The sequence below is a fragment of the Triturus cristatus genome, chromosome 3_1 (assembly GCF_964204655.1).
Source record: "Triturus cristatus chromosome 3_1, aTriCri1.1, whole genome shotgun sequence".
Taxonomy (NCBI): domain Eukaryota; kingdom Metazoa; phylum Chordata; class Amphibia; order Caudata; family Salamandridae; genus Triturus; species Triturus cristatus.
In genome coordinates, this window is record NC_140583.1 from 575,713,348 (window position 1) to 575,732,671 (window position 19,324).

The window sequence follows — 19,324 nt, forward strand, 5'->3', positions numbered from 1 at the left end:
GGCTGCGGTCCAAGTCTTTCACAGGGGATGTCCAGAGCACCCTCATGGATATGCCCTTTGATGGCACTCGCCTTTTTTGGCGAAAAGGCGGATAGTGCGCTGGTGCGCTTCAAGGACTCCCGGGCTACAGCCAAGTCCTTGGGCCTCTCGGGGCCGCGACCGCAAACTTCCACTTTTCGTCCCTTTCGTGGCCAAGGAAGGGGCGCCCCCTCACGTCTGCCTAGCCACTGGCCACAGAACCAACCTGCACGTGGTCACGGACGTGGATTCCGCCGAGGCGGTACCATGGGTCAGCATGCCGGTCAGTCCACATCAACCCCGGCAGCATCCGCCTCAAAGCCCTCCTAGTCCGTGATTTCAGGCCCATTCCACGCCAGTGGGAGGCAGAGTTCGCCATCACCTGCTCCACTGGCGTTCCATCACGTCGAACAGGTGGGTGCTGCAAATCGTCCGAAGGGGCTACTGCCTCCCCTTCGAGACGAACCCTCCAGCCATGCCACCGCAGTGCCACTGCATGTCGGGGGTTCACTTGAAACTTCTACGGGAGGAAGTTGCAGCCCTCTTGGCCAAGGGGGCCATTGAGCGCGTTCCTGGTCCAGAAGTAGGTCGTGGTTGCTATTCCCACTACTTTCTGGTTCCCAAGAAGGGCAAAGGGGGCCTACGCCCTATCTTGGACCTCAGGAACGTCAACGCCTTCCTCCGGTAGGAGAGGTTCAAGATGCTTACCCTAGCTCAGGTTCTGGCTTCTCTGGATCCAGGAGACTGGATGGTAGCGTTGGACTTGCAGGACACTTATTTTCACATTCCCGTCCTGCCGGCCCACCGGCGTTACCTGCGGTTTACGGTGGGTCAGGAGCATTTTCAGTTCACGGTGCTCCCCTTCGGCCTCACCAGTGCCCCTCGGGTGTTCACGAAAGTGATGGTGGTGGTCGCAGCTCATCTGCGCAGATCAATGGTTCCAGTCTTCCCCTATCTTGACGACTGGCTGTTGAAGGCGGGCTCGCCCCAGTAAGTCATCTCCCACCTCCAGACTACGGCCGACCTCCTGCATTTGCTGGGGTTCTCCATCAATGTGCCGAAGTCGCATCTGAGTCCCTTACAGAAGCTCCTCTTCATCGGTGCGGTTCTGGACTCGGCGCAGTTCCGGGCTTATCCTCCGGAACAGCGGGTCCGGGATATTCAGGCTGTGATTCCCATCTTTCAGCCTCTATCCCGGGTTTCGGTCAGGTTGGTGCTGCGGCTTCTGGGTCTGATGGCCTCCTGCATCCTGCTAGTGCATCACGCCAGGTGGCGAATGTGGGCTCTGCAGTGGGACCTGACGTTTCAGTGGGCCCAGCATCGGGGCAACCTGTCCGACCATGTCCTGATCTCGGAGGGCACTGCAAAACAGTTGCAGTGGTGGCTCACGGACCGCGATTGGATCAGCGGCAGATCCCTCTCCCTACCCCTCCCGGAGCAAGTAGTAGTGACGGATGCGTCCCTCCTGGGATGGGGGGGCCACATGGGGGAGGCGGAGATCAGAGAACTCTGGTCTCAGGCGGAGTCTCGGCTCCATATCAACCTTTTGGAGCTGAGAGCGATCTGACTTGCACTGAAGGCATTCCTTCCCGTTGTCCGGGGAAGTGTGGTGCAGGTGTTCACGGACAACACCACCGCCATGTGGTATTGCAACAAACAGGGCGGGGTGGGGTTGTGGACCCTTTGTCAGGAGGCTCTGCGCCTCTGGACATGGCTGGAACATCAGGGCATCACCCTGGTGGTTCAACACCTGGCGGGCTCTCTGAACGCCAGGGCGGACGAACTCAGCTGCCGGTGCATGATGGATCACGAATGGCGTCTCAACTCGGACGTGGCGCAAGGCCTCTTTCGGCAGTGGGGAGAGCCTTGGTTAGATCTATTCGCCTCCGAAGAGAACGCGCAGTGTCAGCAGATCTGCGCGTTGGAGTTTCCAAGGCGGCAGTCGCTCGGGGACGCCTTTCGTCGCGAGTGGAGTTGCGGTCTGTTGTACGCCTTTCCGCCTATACCACTTCTGCCCAGAGTGCTGAAGAAGATCAGGCACGACCGGCCCAAGTCATCCTGGTGGCTCCGGATTGGGCACGAAGGTACTGGTATCCCGAGCTACTCAGTCTTGTCTATCGATCCCCCGATTCGACTGCCTCTTCAGGAGGACCTTCTGTCGCAGCAGCAGGGGACTGTCCTCCACCCGAACCTGTCCAGTCTCCACCTCCATGCGTGGAGATTGAGCGGCGACAGTTGATGCCATTTGACTTGCCTCCTGAAGTCTGTGATGTGATTCTGGCAGCCAGGCGTCCCTCCACAAAAACGGTATACGCCTGCAGGTGGAACAAATTTGTGGCATGGTGCACAGCAAAGGCTGTGGATCCCCTTTCCGCCCCTCTTTCTGAGGTTCTACTCTTTCTTCTTTCCATGGCCCAGCAGGGCTCTGCTCTGGGCACCCTAAAAGGTTATCTTTCTGCTATCTCTGCTTTCTTACGGCTTCCTGATCAGCCTTCTCTTTTCAAATCCCCTGTTGTTTCTCGTTTCTTCAAAGGCATTTCTCATATGTTTCCTCCTGTCCCCTTCGTAATGCCTCAGTGGGATTTGAACCTAGTCTTGACATTTCTGATGTGCGCTCCCTTTGAGCCTCTTCATAATTGTCCCCTTCGTCTTCTGATTCTTAAGACTGCTTTCCTGGTAGCCATCACCTCGGCTAGATGGGTGAGTGAGCTCCAGGCTCTATCTTCTAAGCCTCCTTTTCTTTCTGTCCATCCGGACAAGGTTGTCCTCCGGACTCGGCCTTCCTTTCTTCTGAAAGTGGTGACTGCCTTTCACATCGGGCAGTCTGTCACGTTGCCCACCTTCTTTCCGCCTCCGCATCCTTCGAAAGAGGAAGAGAGGCTCCACCGTCTGGACCCAAAACGGACGCTGTCCTTTTATTTGGACCGCACCAAGCAGTTCCGGGTGGACGACCAACTCTTTGTTGGATACGTGGGTGCTAAGAAGGGGCGGGCAGGACACAATCGAACCATCTTGCGGTGGGTCGTCTTGTGTATAAAAGCTGGTTACTCCTTGGCTAAAAAGGACCCTCCTGTAGGGCTGAGAGCCCATTCCACCCGGGCCACAGCGGCGACTACTGCCCTGGGCCGAGGAGTCCCCTTGCAGGACATCTGTCAGGCAGCAACGTGGGCCTCTCTGCATACGTTTGCCAAGCATTATTGCCTGGACAGCCAAGTCCGGAGAGATGGCTTCTTTGGCCGTTCTGTTCTCCAGGACTTTCTGGTGTGATCTTGGTTCGCAGACCCACCACCGGGGATGGCATTGCTGGGGTATCTATTCTAAGGTGAGGAATCTAACCAACGTGTTTCTTTCAGATGAACAAGTTACTTACCTTCGGTAACGATGTATCTGTAAGAAACATTAGTTAGTTAGATTCCTCACCGACCCACCCATCCTCTCCGTTCTTCGAACCGATATCTAGGGTTAAGGCTATCCCTATTCGGGCCCAAGATTTTTTGGCAACTGTGTAGGTCTCTTGCATGGCTCTGCATTCCTGGCGTGGAAAACTATGTACAAGAACTGACGTCAGCGCGCGAGGACGGCGTCTAAGTACTCCGACGACGTCATTCCGGCGCCCACGCCGACGACGGACACGGAGCTGCAGTCGACGCCTAGCGACGCGCAAGGGGTGTTGCTGACGAAAAATCTTTCCGGATCTAGCCTGACGCCTGGGGATATTCTAAGGTGAGGAATCTAACTAACTAATGTTTCTTACAGATACATCGTTACCGAAGGTAAGTAACTTGTTCAATAACTATATGGCTAATGTAACGGTGTGTAACGACTCAAAATATGTCACAGATACAAATCATAAAAAGCACAGTGCAAGAACTTGTGTGCCTTGTCATGAAAAGCAAAAAATTATGAATACTCTAAATAAAATAATGATATAAAGCAAAAGAGACCATTGCAAGGACTTTTATGCCTGTTAATGAAATACAGCAAACGAATAGCTAACTGTACAGACGTGAAAGTAAAAATGAAAAGTCCAAAAGTGAATGACCAACTAAATGAATGTGAAAAAATGGATGTTAAGCCAGATATGAGTAGCCCAAAGATCAAATGACTACTGGATCAGATATAGGATTGCTAATATGGTATCACATCTGCAGAGAGTATACATAAATACAATAACACTATCCAGTGTTACAACCGATTGCTTGATCCCAGGGTATTTCTAAATTCAATCCAAGGGAATAGGTGTCAAGTACAAAAATCCAGTACACTTCCTTATCTCATCCATGTCAGTACCTATCCTATTATTCATCTTTTCCAAAATTATCCATCTGATGTCCTCAGGAGTATGGCCCAACTCCATGAAATGTTTAACCAAACGTGCAGAGATTTTTTTTGTCTTAATGGCCAAACGATGTTCTGTGAGGCATGTGGAGAAAGAGCTCGGTATCTCCCCTACATATCCCAACTCACATGCACATAGCAGCAGATATATAATGTTTTTAGTCTTACAGTTCATAAAAGACTTTACACTTATTTGTGTGGTATTGTACTTATAGGTTTTGGTCACTATGGCACAATCGCATGTAAGAGCCCTATGGTTGCCCATCACTGCATTTTGTCCATCAATTGTTTTTTGTATAAAAAGAATACTAGTCGTCATTATGGATTGTAAAACAAGATCCTTTCGATTTTTGTTACGCCTGTGTGCAAACACAGGGCGTGGTAAAATGGCATTGTGTTCACTGTTAGCATTAAAATATGCCACTGAGCATTTACGATTTGGTGTATCTTTTTGTTGAAGACCGAATGTCTGATGACACAAACCAGATTGGAATCTCCTGAGGGGCAAGAAGTCTGTAACAGATGGTCTCTATCATAAAAACGAGCTCTTTTACATGCTTCCCGGATCAGTCTTCTACGGTAGCCTCGGGTAATAAATTTGGCTTTCATGACAACTGCTTTAAGGTCGTAATCTTTAAGGTAGGTACAGACGACGTCCTCCTGGGCACTGGGTCAAAGCACAGGGGCTCCTGTGAGATGAATCTCCCCCTTCCACCGCCCAGCACCGGGTGACCCTGTTGTCTTGACCCAACACTCTTACCCTGAGAGCTTGGTGGTACAAGCCTCACCTTCTGAAGGCACATTCCCTTCTGCCCCTGCAGATAGGGAATCCAAGAAGCTAGACCATCTTGGGAAGCGTATGTTCTCTTCTTCCAGATTGGCATTGCGGTCGGTGAGTACTGCATGCCTCTTGGACCTCTGCTCCCATACCATCTAGGATACGGTGCGCAGGTGCTGCCTCAGTGGACGGAGCACTGAAACTTATCAGACCTCACCCCCAGTCACAGATCTGGGTTGAATCAATCATTATTCTTTAGCTCACTTTGCCACCTCAGTTCTGACCCAGCTATATGCAAATCAGTCTTGACCCTGTGCCTTATGGGAACAGTCCAGCCCGAACTGCCAAGCCAGGTCTTCCCTGAACCAGAAACAAGTATCCTGGGACCCGTTTCGGGGTAAAACCCCTCATCAGCCAAGCTAGTTTGAATCCAGTGGCAAAGTTAGCAAGGGACCCACATCTGGGCGTACCCTGCTAACTTAGGGCAAACAAATGAAGGGGAACTCTCTCCCCTTGCAGACAGCTGCTCCCGCCATGCCACGGTCTTACGAACGCATATTGGAGGATCATTTGGCACTTTTTTCCAGGAAGTCTCAGCTCTCTTGGCCAAAGGAGCTATAGATTGCCCAGCCCTTGTCTGCCCTCGACTCTGCAGACTGAATTGTGGCATTGGATCTGCAGGATGCCTAGTTCTATAACCCCATCCTGCAGGCCCATCGACGATACCTGTGGTTTGTGGTGGAAAAGAAGCATTTTCTGTTTGCTGTGCTCCCCTTTGGTCTCACCAGTTCCCCTCGGTGATCACGAAAGTGATGGCAATGGTAGTAGCACACCTTCAGAAGTTAAGGTGCCAGTCTTCCACTACCTCGATGACTGGCTGTTGAAGTCTGGCTCCGCCCAGGCAGTCTTCAACTAACCCCAGACTATGGCAAACCTATCAGTATCAACGTGCCAAAATCACACCTGACTCCTCAAACACTCCCCCACTTCAGAACCCTTCTGGATACAGTTCAGTTTCCTACCTTTCCCTTGAGAAAGAGAGTCCAGGACTTTCAGGCTCTGATCCCAATCTTTAAGCCTTGGTCCTCAGTGAGATCGACTCTGAGGCTGCTGGTATTGATGGTTTCCTGTATCCTGCTGGTCGAGCACTCCAGATGGCATATGCGGGCTCTGCAGGGGGACCTGAAGTCTCAGTGGGCCTAACATTATGAAGACCTCTGATTATGTCCAGATCTTGACGGAGACTGCAAAAGACCTGCAGCGGTGGTTACTGGACCAAGACCGGGTCTGTGGCAGACCCCTTTCTCTACCCAACTCAGAGCTGACAGTGGTGGACGATACATCACTTTTGGGTTTGGGTGGCCACCTAGGAGAGATCAGAGGCCTTTCGTCTCCAGTGGAGTCTGGGCTCCATAGCAACATTCTGGAGCTGAGGCCATCCTCTTGGCACTGAAAGACTTCCATCCATCAAAGGGAGGCTGGTGCAGGTGCTCCCAGACAACATGAGCACCATGTCGTACTGCAACAGATAGGGCAGGTGGGGTAAGGGACTCTGTGGCAGGAGGTCTTCTACCTCTGAAAGCAGCTGGACCACTAACTAATTTTCCTGGTGGTGAACCACCTCGTGGGATCGTTGAATGTCAGGGCAGAAAAGCTCCTATTGGAAAGCAAGTAGCAGTTTCTCCTGGAGGTGGTGCAAGGTCTCTTCCGCGAATGAGGGCACCTTGGCTCGATCTGCTCTCGGCTGCTGAGAACACGCAATGTCAGCACTTCCGCGCATTGGCGTCTCTTGCTTGGAGACTCATTCCACCTCGAGTGGAACACAGGCCTCCTGTATGCCTTTCCCCATACCATTCCTGCCTCAAGTTCTCAATAAGATCAGGATTAGTGACTCTAGACTGGGTACAGAAAGTATGGTATCCATAACATCTGGGCTTGCGCATCTGTCCTCCTTTCAGGCTGCTTCTCTGGGAGGAACTGTAGTTGCAGCAGCAGTGCAGAGATCTGCATCCAGGCCTTTGCACTTCACCTTTATGTTTGGAGATTGAGTGGCGGCAGCAGAACACCTTGGACCGTCATCCAGAGGTGTTTGATGTCATCTTGGCAGCCATGTGCCCCTCGACAACAACTGTATGTGGAATGGCATCACAACTTTTGGTAAGGAGAATGCTCAAGTCCACAGAACCAGTTTGTCTGGGAAGAATGTGGTGTAAGGCGGTTTGACACAGAGTTTGAAGCTCACTTATCTGCTACACCAATGTAATGGTGACAAGGAACACCATCTTGAGTGTAAGATGCTTTATAGGGAAGCTGTAAAGCGACTCAAATGGAGTGCACAACTTAACATAAGGACCAAGTTAAGGTCCCACTGCGGCATGACAAAGGGAAAGGAAGGAAACTAATTGAACAAGTTACTTACCTTCGGTAACGATATATCTGTAAGAGACATAAATTAGATATAGATTCCTTACCTTTTGAATGACCTCCAGGCGTCAGACTGGATCAGGAAAACATTTTCGTCAGCTGTACCCATGTGTGTCGAAAGGTGGGGTCGGTCCGCTCCGTGTTAGTCGTTGGCGTCGTGGTCACTGGGATGAGGTTGCATTAGCTACTTAGAATTGGCCCTGGCACGCTGACGTCAGTTCTTTTACACAACATTCCAAGCCAGAAGTGTAGAGCAATGCAAGATACTGACGAAAGGTGCACCAAACTAGGGCCCTGAAAGGGATTCCCTGACCCTAGAAGTCAGTTCGCAGAACGGGGAGGATGGGTGGGGCGGTAAGGTATCTATAACTAATCTATGTCTCTTACAGATATATCATTACCGAAGGTAAGTAACTTGTTCATCTGAAAGAGACAATTAGTTATAGATTTCTTAACTTTTGAATAGATACCCCAGCAATACCAACCCCGGAGGGGCTTCTAGAAGAACTGCTTGCTCATTCTTCCAGTTCCAAAGCTGCTATCACTGCGTTAGTATGCTGAGCCCCTGTCCTAGACATAGGCTAAACGGTTACATGGGCATCCCAACATACATTCATGAAGCGCTATTGTTTGGACAGTAAGGTTCGCCGAGAGGGACATTTTGTCCAGTCAGTCCTGCAGAACTTTTTGGTTTGAGTCCATCCACAGGCCCCCCTCTATAGGTACTGCTTTGGTATCTATTCAAAAGATGAGGAATCAATGGATCAAAATCTCTATCAGAAGTGCAAGGTACTTACCTTCAATAATGCTCTTTCTGCTATCTAGCCTACAGATTCCTCATCGACCCTTCCTTCCTTCCCGTTCTGTGATTGGACTCTATCCATTAATAAGATCCCAAATCTAGGAATCTTTATATTTCTCATGACCAATTCGCCCTTGAGGCTCTGGGTCTGGGTCCTCAAAAGCAACTGACGTCAGCTCAGAGGGGTGGCACTTCTTTAGACTCCTCACATCCTTACCTGAGCGCAACTGCTTCAGTGCGGAACCGCACGATGCCACCTGACGGAGCTGAGGTACTATTGAATTCTAGATCCAGTCTGATGCATGTTCAGACTCACCCTCCTTCCTGTTCTGTTGAATGCACACTTGTAGTCTACGCTAATCAGATTCCACCTAAGAGACACACTGGCACAATCTGATTACTAAGGCTACACGTCCGACCGCGCCAACTGACATCAGCGCACTGAGGGACTATGTAGGGGCCCTGACGTCAGATCCGTGGTCGCACAGGTCTGACGCCACCTGCCGCCGCATGAGGGATCGCTGAAGAAAATTCTCCGGATCCACTCAGATACCTGGAGGTGGTCACAAGGTCTGGAATCTGAGGTTAGCTAGAGCATCCACCAGAGAGAGCATAACCAAAGGTAAGTAACCTGCTTATTTTGTGTGATATCAACATTTAGTAGGGCAATCCACACTTAAATAAGTGTTCACATCCGTCCCCTTCTTAAACGTCCCTCCACCGGATGAGTAGCATCTCTGCTTATTCCGTACTGACCTCACACTGCAAGAGAAACCAGTTTCTCTCCCGTAGTTAATGTTTTACATCTTAAATATCTTCAAATTTTACATGAAAAACTCCTAGCTCGCAAATGAAGGGAGGGTAGTGGAGAGCAAATATGGAAAAGAAAGAATCTAAAATGGTGGTCACTTATTGGGGCGTTGTGGACTTATGGTGGATGTCATACTCCTGCTTTGCCTCTGCCGACATCCACCAAAGGTTGAAGAAAAGCTTTATACTAAATATGTAAATCTAGAAGAAGTTTCTTGTTCGGGAATCAGTGCTTGCTATTTCAGCATCAGAATTTTTAGATTAGTCTTTTGGAATATTTAATAGGCAAGAACTGTCCAATAAGCAAACCTGAAAGTTATACATCAAGGACATTATTAATTATAGATGAATATTGGTGTACAGACTCTGGTTCTGTTTTTGTTTCGTGCCACTTTTTTTTTTACTGAGCCTATCCTAATGATATTGTAAGCTTGCCACAGTGACCTTCTGCTTTAAGATAGTGTACTGGTTTGTGAAAACGTTTAAGTCTTTTTTACTGTGGTATAGGACCAACGTCCGAAAGTAATGCTAACAGCTTTATTTTTTCAGTAGCTTATAAAACTGAAAGTAAATTGATGTGTTTTAGTAAATATTTTGAATCTGTTTTAAGTTTGCTTTGTTTCAGGTTGCATTTCCATAATTCTTTTTGTTAAACCTTGTAGTGCAAAGAGAAAATGAGACCGGTTAAAAGAGCACTGAAACAACTGGATAAGCCAGACAAAGGAATGACAGTGCAGGATCAGCTGGAGCACACGCGTACTTGCTTGTTAAAAATTGGAGACCGCATTTCTGAATGTCTTAAAGCCTATTCAGATCAAGAGCATGTTAAAATATGGAGAAGGTATGCAGTACTAAAATATTGAAGCTTGTCAGCTCTTCCATCGTGAACTGCTCTGTGTTCTCAGTCATACTATCCTAATTTATCGTTAAAATTATGTATTGTTGACTAAATATGAATAGTTTATCTTTCTGTGGGCTCTGTAAGACCAAAACGGCCCTGCTTTAACCCCCATTTCTATTTTAGTAGTCATTTTCTTTTGTAATGGAAAAAGCTAATGTGTTATGCACCAGACTTTGGTCTTCTGGTGCTCTTTTAATGATAATAAAAGGCGATGTAACTGTGCCAAAATGTCTCTGGGAATGGGTAGAGTATTTTGTACATTAGAACATTTTGTTTGGCTCATACTTTACCCATGCTAAGTTTGTTATAATTTAATTCTGTTCAAAGTTCATTAATTCCTCATGACACCAGACCTTGACTTTCTTTTGCATGTGGCATGAGGGTATCTTACGAATGTTTCATTTTAATCAGCAGTGCTTTTTAGGTCGAGCCTAGCGCAACGCGCATGCGCTGCTCTAGGATAACAACCTCTTGGTTAGGTCAAGCGTAGCGCAGCGCGCATGCGCTGCACTAGGAAAACGACTTCTTGGAATCGCTCTGGACTTTTCACATGCTCGTGCGTGTGAAAAGGCCTACGGCTTGCAGTTGCGAGCAGCGGCGAGCAGTGTGCCATCTGTTTTGTGTCAGATTTCACATGAGCGCGCGCGCACCACTCGCTGGACGCTGCAGCTGCTTTCACTTTTGCCGCCACTTGGCCGCGCGCGCACCACTCGCGGGATGTTGCAGCTGCTTTCACTTTTGCCGCCACGCGCCCACGCTTGTTTTCGTCTAGTCACAAGTGATTTAATTCAATGGCCTTTATTCTGAGTGGCTTGTTATTTTGGCAGGGAATTCAGCACATATGAAGATAGATTATTACCTCACTATTCCAGGTTTTACAACTGGAATGGCACAGTAATATCATATTTGCCGCATTCTAAGCCACAATGTCAATGTGCGGAATTTTTTATGGTAAGAAGGTGCTGAATTTTTGTAGTACTTTTAATTCCTATTGGGCCTAATCATCCTTTTGCACCCTTATCTCCAATATAGGCCTTATTGGAATGAGCACCAATGTACTCGATTTTATTGCGGGTTATAGAAAATCAAATGATTGCAGCAGAAACAAATAAACTCAGGCCTCGCGCTCAGCAAAAACACGTGGGTAATACAAAGCTATAAGAACTGATCACCTATGCATCTAACATGCAGTAAACAACCTAGCTAACATAGGGCCTCTTGTTACAGTGCAGACTCGTTCTTTGCCATCCTCCTTTTATTACCTAGAAGCACCCCACCATAACAGCTATGCACCCCTTCTTTCAGCACACCCTGCAGACCCACCCTTTCCACACACTGACACTCACTCATCCCTTCCACCTTACATCACATCTTCACCTTACACTCATTGATTCCCTGCTGGTACTCGCCTAGGACCAACCTCCCTCCCTCACTCACCCTGATGCGCTGGCCAGCCTGTCCTTCAGACCCCCCACCTTCACATACTGCACTGATCCCTTGGCTACCCCTCCCTCTGGATGCCCCTGCCTCTCACCCCCACCTTCACACATTGCACTGATCCCTTGGGCACCCCACGCTTAGGTTGCCTCTACCGGACCTTAATTTGCACTGATCCCCTGCCTGCCCCACCCGGCACGTGCACCCTAATGTACTCTACTCTCTCACTACGTGTGCACTGTGATGTCCATCCCTGTCTGCCCCCACCCTCCAGACAATTCGGTGCTCACTTTGATCTTCTGTGATCACTTCGCATGCCCCCTCCACCCCAAGTTTAGAGGTAATTCCCACTGATGCCTTCCTCACCCCCACCCTCCAGACCACTCGGCCTCACAACACAATCCTTTCCCTCCTCACTGTGATGCCCACAAATGCCCTCCCCCACACTCCAAACCCTGCAGTCCCCTCCTTGAACCACACAATCCCCTCCCCCTCCCTGCGCTCCAGACACCCCAGCACCCACCTTGTTGTTCTACATGAAGCTGCGCCCACTCAGCGGGTTGTTGAGGGGGATGCTCGAAGTCTGGGAACCCAGGGCCCTCTCCAAGGAGCTGTCCGATTCCTTCTCCACCATGATCTCGGAGTCGGGGGGGGGTTGGAGGCGGGAAGCAACCGTTTCCGGACTGCAGGGGAGCTGCTGGGGGTGCTCACGGGGGAGTTACTGGCTGTGCTGTGGGGAAAGAGCCGCGGTTACTTCACACGCTGAAAGAAACATGGCAAGAACATTCATTCACTGAACAACCGTGTGACGCAGAGGGGTCTTCGGGTCACATAACACACAGGTGTGCCACTGAGGTCCACCACAGTCTTTAATCATTGATATACAAATACATTTCTTGTCTTTATAAAAAAGAAATTGTTATTATGCGATACAAGTAATTTGCCCCTATTTCATCATCTGCAGGACAGGGTTTGCCCTTTCTGAAAAGGCGTTTTCTCATTTCACGCTAGCGCCACGAAGCCCTTTACTGGGTCAGCGATGAGCTATACAGAAATGACAAACTCAAAAGGCTGCGGTCCGGGGCAACTAGTAGAGCAGTGGTTGCGGTAATGTTTTGGGGTGTGGTGCACTAGTTGGCAGGACTCCTCTGGCTAGATTGGGATTTACTGCTCTTTCATACTTTACTCTTGTGCAGCACCCTGCACAACTAGGCTGGCACGAGCTTTGCCTTGGATTGAGAAGGACTGGTTAGAGTTGGGAACATATTGGTCACCTGACTAGCTGGTCACACACAGCAGGTACGGAAGAATTGGGGCCTCTCAAAGCAGCTGCTTCTAACACTTCTCACTTACCAAGCACTCTTACTGACGCTGCTAAATTTGTGTGTGACCGATTAAGCAGCAGATGTGACAAAACACTTAAAAGGTCCCAAAGGCAAGACCTATTGGCTATGCCAATGCTTGTTTTGTCTTGCTGTAGATTATTTTTATGATATGACTTAGGGAACCCCCCGAGAGAGCTGCGAAAAAGTGTATACTGGACAAAAAAACTCTCATAAGGATAAATACTGCAAATGCGTAGGGATGAATACTATATACACCACTGCTGAACCAATTCTCCATACAGTGTGGTAAATGTGTAACATTATATTCCATAAGAATTTAATATGTAACACTCACTTATTGTATCATTGATTATTCAAAGAAATCCTCAAACTCATCTTTAAAACAACTCCTTGAGCATATAATTTCATCTATCTACTCATCAGAAGTTTTTATAGGATTGAGGCCAATAAGTCGTTTTCAAAACTGTTTAATTTGGCAAATCACTCGGGACGATTACAAGGACCTGAAAAGTTAAAATCAGCATACCATTGCATCCTGATATAATCGTGTTCCATCAATGAATAATTACTCACAAGATATTAGCAACAAAACCTATGTGTAATGGTACCAGCAAGGCCTCTGTGTGATGGTACCTTGTAATGTTACAACATAGTCACTGCAACACCTGGAAATCTCAGAAAAGGCTGAAACATGTTGAAAGTCTTATGAGGTCACTTAACCATAAATAATCTTGGAACAAAAAGAGAGTTTGTATGGACTACGAAAGATTTGAACAACTATTTCTGTCATGGGTTAAGCATGTGAGTGGTGGCAGCATATAGGGTTTTGTAATCCATAATGGTGACCAGGCCTTTCTATTTGTGTCACTGGAGTGGAGGCCTACTGGCCCACTCATGTAATGCTTTGCTTCTATTAACTAACATGGACCCTAGAGCTAACATCCCAAGTGTATTTTGTGTGTGTTTGTTTATGTGACCCATATGGCACATGCATTGTATATATGGCAGAGCCATATATACACTCTATGCAGTAGAACGGAGACCTTTGGGTTCCATTTTGTAAGCCCCTGGCCTGTTCCTATGAACAAGACGGGGATGAGGTTGTTTTCCCAGAGAGTAGCAGTACATTGATGAAATTTCTAGTTCTGGAGTGAGAAGGTCCTGAAACTGAACTGGGGACCAAGAAGAAAGAAGACACAGCTCATTTTGAAATTTAGTTAGGTAATTTGCTGAGAAGAGCTGTTGATTAGTCTTCCTGTAGCACTGTCATTTGGTAGATGGTGGAGCGGAAGGGTTGTAGTGCAGTCTTTGTGGTTAATGTGAAAGCGACCCCTTTAGAAGAGGCCAGCCTTTTCTGTTCCCTGATCACTGCTCAGTTAGGTATGGCTGTTGATAGCCTGGTGCAGAAAGTTCATACTGCTTTTGCCTCTTTTGTGGGTACTTCCACAACATCACCTGAAGTCTTGCTTTGATAGAAAAGCTGTTTTCCTTTTGATCTAGTGCCTGGAAAGCCAACCTGCCTGCTGAGAGATGGAAGGAGTCTGACAGCCGCTCTGGTGTGACTGTGTTGTAAATTACTCATTGAGTAACTGAGCACTGCACACTGAACTAAAGGATTATTTACCCCTGAGCCTTGATACATGACCATGAGATATGCTAAAGTTTTGGAGAATGGACTACGTGGAAGCAGTATTATTGTTTAAGTGTGTAGATCAAAGAAGTTTTCTATACTAACATAAAGCACTGGGTTGAACAGTCTGTTATTTCACTGCTGGGTGATTGTTGAGTTCTGAGCTTCAGCACCCACACTAACTCCCTGAGAAGCCTGTTATTGATAGCCAGCACTACCACTTTGTGTCAAGTTGTAAAGGGGTTGTACTTGACACAATTTTACAGAGCAATAATAGGGTGGTCCCGGGGAAATTTGAGGCAAATTATATTGCAATGTGTGTGAGTCCCCCTTATGGCAGGCCTACCGAGCCCTTGAGTCGTGCCATTCCGATGCCGCCCCCTGTCCACTGCGACTCCGGCACAGTGTGACTTCGAGGAGCCCTAATCAGCGTCTCCTTCGACGCAGGCTGGCGTTTACGCTCTGCTTCAGGTGGCGGACTCTACGGCTCCTGACAGGCGTCGAGTTGCGGATTCGTCTTCGGACGCTCCCTATTCTCCGGAGGCTGCCTGCATATTGGTGTCCTCCTCACCGGCTCCCTGCCGTTTCTGAGGCCGCGGTGTTCGACGGAGGAGCGGCAGGTCCCCCATTCCTCGGCTCCTCCTACCTTCCAGGTCTGGCCCCTGCCCGTTCCGCTTGGCTTGTGGGACGGCTGCCTTAGTCTGTTGTCGCCCACAGAGGAGCTGCTTTCTCCGCCGCGGGGCCCTACAGAGGCGGGTGCGGCCTTTGCTCACGCGGTGTCCACGGCGGTGGATATTCTGCGCATGGGTGACCCGATTGCTCATTTTCCGACTGATCATCTCTTGGAGCTTCTCCACCAGGGCTCTGGTGGTAGGGATATCTTGCTTCCCTTTGAGGGTTCGCTCCTTTCGTCCCTGACGGGGGCTTGGGGGCTTCCTCAGGGGATCCGGTGCCTCAGCACCTTTTACATCGGCTCCTTCCGGCACCGCGTGACCCTGCTGTCTCTCCCTCTGCCGCCAGTCCTCTTTTGCGGACTGCCTTTCCCTCCCTGCCACCGCTGTTGACTCCGCCCTCCCGGGAGGCCCGCTGGCTAGACTCTTGGGGGCACAACATGTTTGCCTCGACCAGCGCGGCCCTGCGGGCCCTGAACACCTTGTGTGTCCTGGCTAGGGCCTCCTCTTGTCTGTGGGACTTGGTTGAGTCTTTGGGGTCCGCAGCTTCTCAGGAGACTGTTCAGGCGGACTTATGGCGTCATGCGTTGGATGGCCGGGAGCTAGCGGCGTTTATCCTTCACTCTCTGGACATCTCGGAGGTGCTGGGCCGGGCCATGGCTTCCTCCGTCGCTCTCCGTCACCATGCTTGGCTTCGGGACGGCGTCTTCCCCAAAAATATTCGGGAACGGCTCATTGATCTCCCGTTTGATGGTAGCCTGTTGTTCCATGACCCAGCTGACTCCGCCATCCAAAGGTTCCTGGCGGGGCTCCGTCCTCCTCTTCCCCCTTATACTCCTGCTCCTCCTCCTCCTCAGTGATTAAGGAGTTGAGCTGGTTCTGGTCCTTCTTGGGACGGTCGCTCTTGCTGTGGCGTGTGTTTTCTGGCCATTGAGTCCTCCTTGTGGGGACTTTAGCAATGTTGGCTGCTGGACGGCCCTTGTTCGCTGTGTTTCTTGCTCGAACTGTTACGCAGACTTGGCCCACAGATTAGGCCTTCTGTTTTTCTTTGGGCTGATTGTCAAGCTGGTCGCGGGGTGTTTTTCCTGTGGCTCTTTTTTTTCCCCTCTGTTGCGGAAGTTCTTCCATGTCTTGGGACTTAACGTACCCTGTGTGGGGTAGTGGTAGCTGTTATACAGCTTGCGCTCTGCTGGGGAGTTCTGGTGGCCCTTTGGCCCCTCGTGGGGGTGTGTTCGGCCCTTTCCTCTACTCCCTGCTTGGGATCATTCTGTGCCCTCCCTTGTCAGGTGTTGCCCACTCGGTCTTCCTGGGGCCCTGGGCTGTTTTTTCTAACCTGGCGGCTTGTCTGTTAGCGCCGCTCTGGTTGGCCTGTTGCCTTCCATCTGGTGTGGCTTAGCCTTCTTTTCCCTCGTTTCCCTGGGCCCTCTGGGCTCTCCCCTGGCTTTGGAGGGAAGCTTATTGCCTTGAAGGGGTGTTGGGTACTTCGGCCTCTCTGGCCCGGCCCTTGGTTCCTCTATCGTGAGTGTGCGGGCCCCACCCCTCCTTTTTTTTTCTTCTTCCCCCATCCCTCTGGGTTCGGTGGTGTTCTGCTTGTGGGGGGGCTCCTCTTGCCTGGGAGGGGCCGGGTTATTGCTCAGTCCGCAGGTCTGGTCCCCTGTGTGACCCTCTGTCCTGTTATGGCTGGGGGGTCTTTTCGCAGACCCTCCTTCCCCGTGGGTATTGCTAGGGTATCTATTCTACGTGAAGGAATCTGCGGCTAGTAGTCAGATGTACGAGTTACTTACCTTCGGTAACGATGTATCTGGTAGAGACGATTCTAGCCGCAGATTCCTTCACGGCCCACCCTTCCTCCCTGTTCTGCGAGGACCCGTGGGTTGGTCTCGGCACTCACCTCCTGGTGGGGGGCTGTGTCTCTTGTGAGTGCATTCCTTTGCTCTTGGCGGGTTGCTCCGTCTTGTTGCTGTTCCTTCCTGCCCTTGGTTCTCTGGAGGATGGGGTTATGGTGCTCCTGTGCCCCGCTACTCGGGCTGCTCCAGGTTTGGGGGGGTTTTACCTTCAATCGCGGCCCTCCCTCCCTTCCTCTTGCTGCTGGGGGTCCCTGCCCCTCTGCCGTCCTCTGTCTGGGGGTCACCTGGCCATGCCCTTGTTCCTTGGAGGATGGTTGGCCTCTGTGCTGGGGTGCCTTGGAGGGTTGTTGTTGTCCTGTCTGTTCTGGCTCCCCTTCCTTATTTACGGGTGGAGGTTGTAGGCCTGCTACAGGTGTCCTGCCCTTACATATGTTCCCTGTCTCCAGGGGAGGGGGAGGGAAGGCGGTTACATGCTGGCAGGGTGGCTGCTCGGGGCTCTGCTCTGTTCTTTATTCCACCCCTGCCTTTGGCGGCTGCAGTGTTGCACCGCTCCTTATTGTGTCGCTTGTCTCCATTCTTTGTTTCTAATCTTTCGCACACTATTCCCCTGCTTCCACAGTTTGCCTGGTGGCTCCGTGTTGCGGTGTGGAAAAGTTCTCAGAAGAAAACTGACGTAGGCACGCCGGGGTGGGGCCTATGTGACCTCGCTGACGTCACGTACGCGTACGACGCCTAGGCGGAGTCACGCGGTATCGCCCCGCCCCCTGGCGCGCAGGGATGCTGTGGCAAAAAAGTTTCCAGATCCAGTCTCACCCCTGGGGATAATTCTACGTGAAGGCATCTGCGGCTAGAATCGTCTCTACCAGATACATCGTTACCGAAGGTAAGTAACTCGTACTGTAGGAGGTTTAGTGCGCACTAACCTAATATTAGCCTAGTTCTTCCACTTTGCTGAAGTTCTCAGAAGAGCTCAAGACTTTGACTCAGGGAGTCACGGGGAGTACAGAGTAGCGATGCATGAAGAAGCAAGGAGGAAGACGTGGAGGGAGCTGGGGCCACAGAAACTACCAGTTCGGATGAATTTGAAGGAGACTGAAGCGCTTCTTGGTTCAGGCTGAATCTTCAGTGGGGGAGGGTGAAGCTTGTTCCACAGAGAGCGAAGCCAAGTCATGATTCGGGTTTGGGCAGCATTTACATACCCTCTCGAAGGCTCAGTGGATGTACCTAGATCATATAGGGCACAGGTCATCTGGAAGGTTCTCGAACCTTGGGGAAAACAGGTATTTGTACACTCCTTGACCTTAAAGAATGGGCAGGTGCAACTTGTTGATCGAAACCAAATAACAGGAAACTAATGTTTTACTCAACCGTGCATAATGGAAAACAATACCAAGGCCCCAGTAACAGCAAGAGCAAGGCTTGCCATTAGCTCATGGGATTCTGTGGGAATCTTGTAGGGATTTAATGGAAAACCACACCAAGTCCCTAGGAACAGCGAGAACAGTTAACCCATTGATTCACAGGATTTGGGGAATATTTGCTGGGGTTCGAGGGCAAAGAAAATTACGGGTTCTGGGGAACCAGCAGTCATGAGGGTGCTGGGGGATCATCAGTTATTAGGGTGCTCGGAAAACATTGGTCATGATGATGATGGGAAAATATCAGTCATGAGGGTATTAGGGGGGGACATCATTTATAAGGTTATGCGGGGTCATGACCGTTTCCCCCTGCAAGAAACACCCTACAGGGTGTGGTTTATCTAGGTCAGGGGCATGCATGGAACAAAACAGGCAAGGGGCATGAACATTACTGGTTGGTTCCCAAGACTACTCTTTAAGACCATACCCTTTACAAGCTATCAAGTAAAATAAGCGTCTATTCTCACACTTAGAATAAAGGATTCTTTGTACTTCAAATTCCACATGAATTAATGGTGAGGGAACAGGTCGTGTCTGGGCACAATAGGGCTTCAGTAGGGACACACAACACTGGATGAACGGATAAATCCTCTGCCAGTTGTAATGAGTCATGGGTGAATGATTTTAAATAGAAAAGGGACCCACATATCTGGGTTGTAGCTTACGTGGCCCCTGTAATCGCCGGTATTTAGTGGTTCCTCCTTTGCAGGCATGTTGAGGAGAGTGGAGGCAGTGTTGGCATTGTCACTATCTTCGGTGGAGGATTCCACCAACCCTCTAATTGATGTGCTTTTCCAAGGTCAGTCGGGGGAAGAGCCTGTTCTTCCATACAGTGAAGCCCTGTTTGACTTATTGTTAGGTACTTGAGCCAAGCCTGATTCAGGTGTCTCGGTGGACAGCGCTA

General features: G+C 49.8%; 1 protein-coding gene across 2 annotated transcripts in view; it reads left to right on the forward strand.

The window, feature by feature from the left end:
* The window catches only part of CHD2 (chromodomain helicase DNA binding protein 2), a 1,941,047-nt gene that overhangs the window by 1,646,677 nt on the left and 275,046 nt on the right, over positions 1-19,324 (forward strand). For both annotated transcript variants that reach the window (XM_085644496.1, XM_085644497.1), the window contains one exon: positions 9,833-10,011. In XM_085644496.1, coding sequence (XP_085500622.1) covers positions 9,833-10,011 — 179 coding nt within the window. The remainder of the gene's footprint in view (positions 1-9,832; positions 10,012-19,324) is intronic.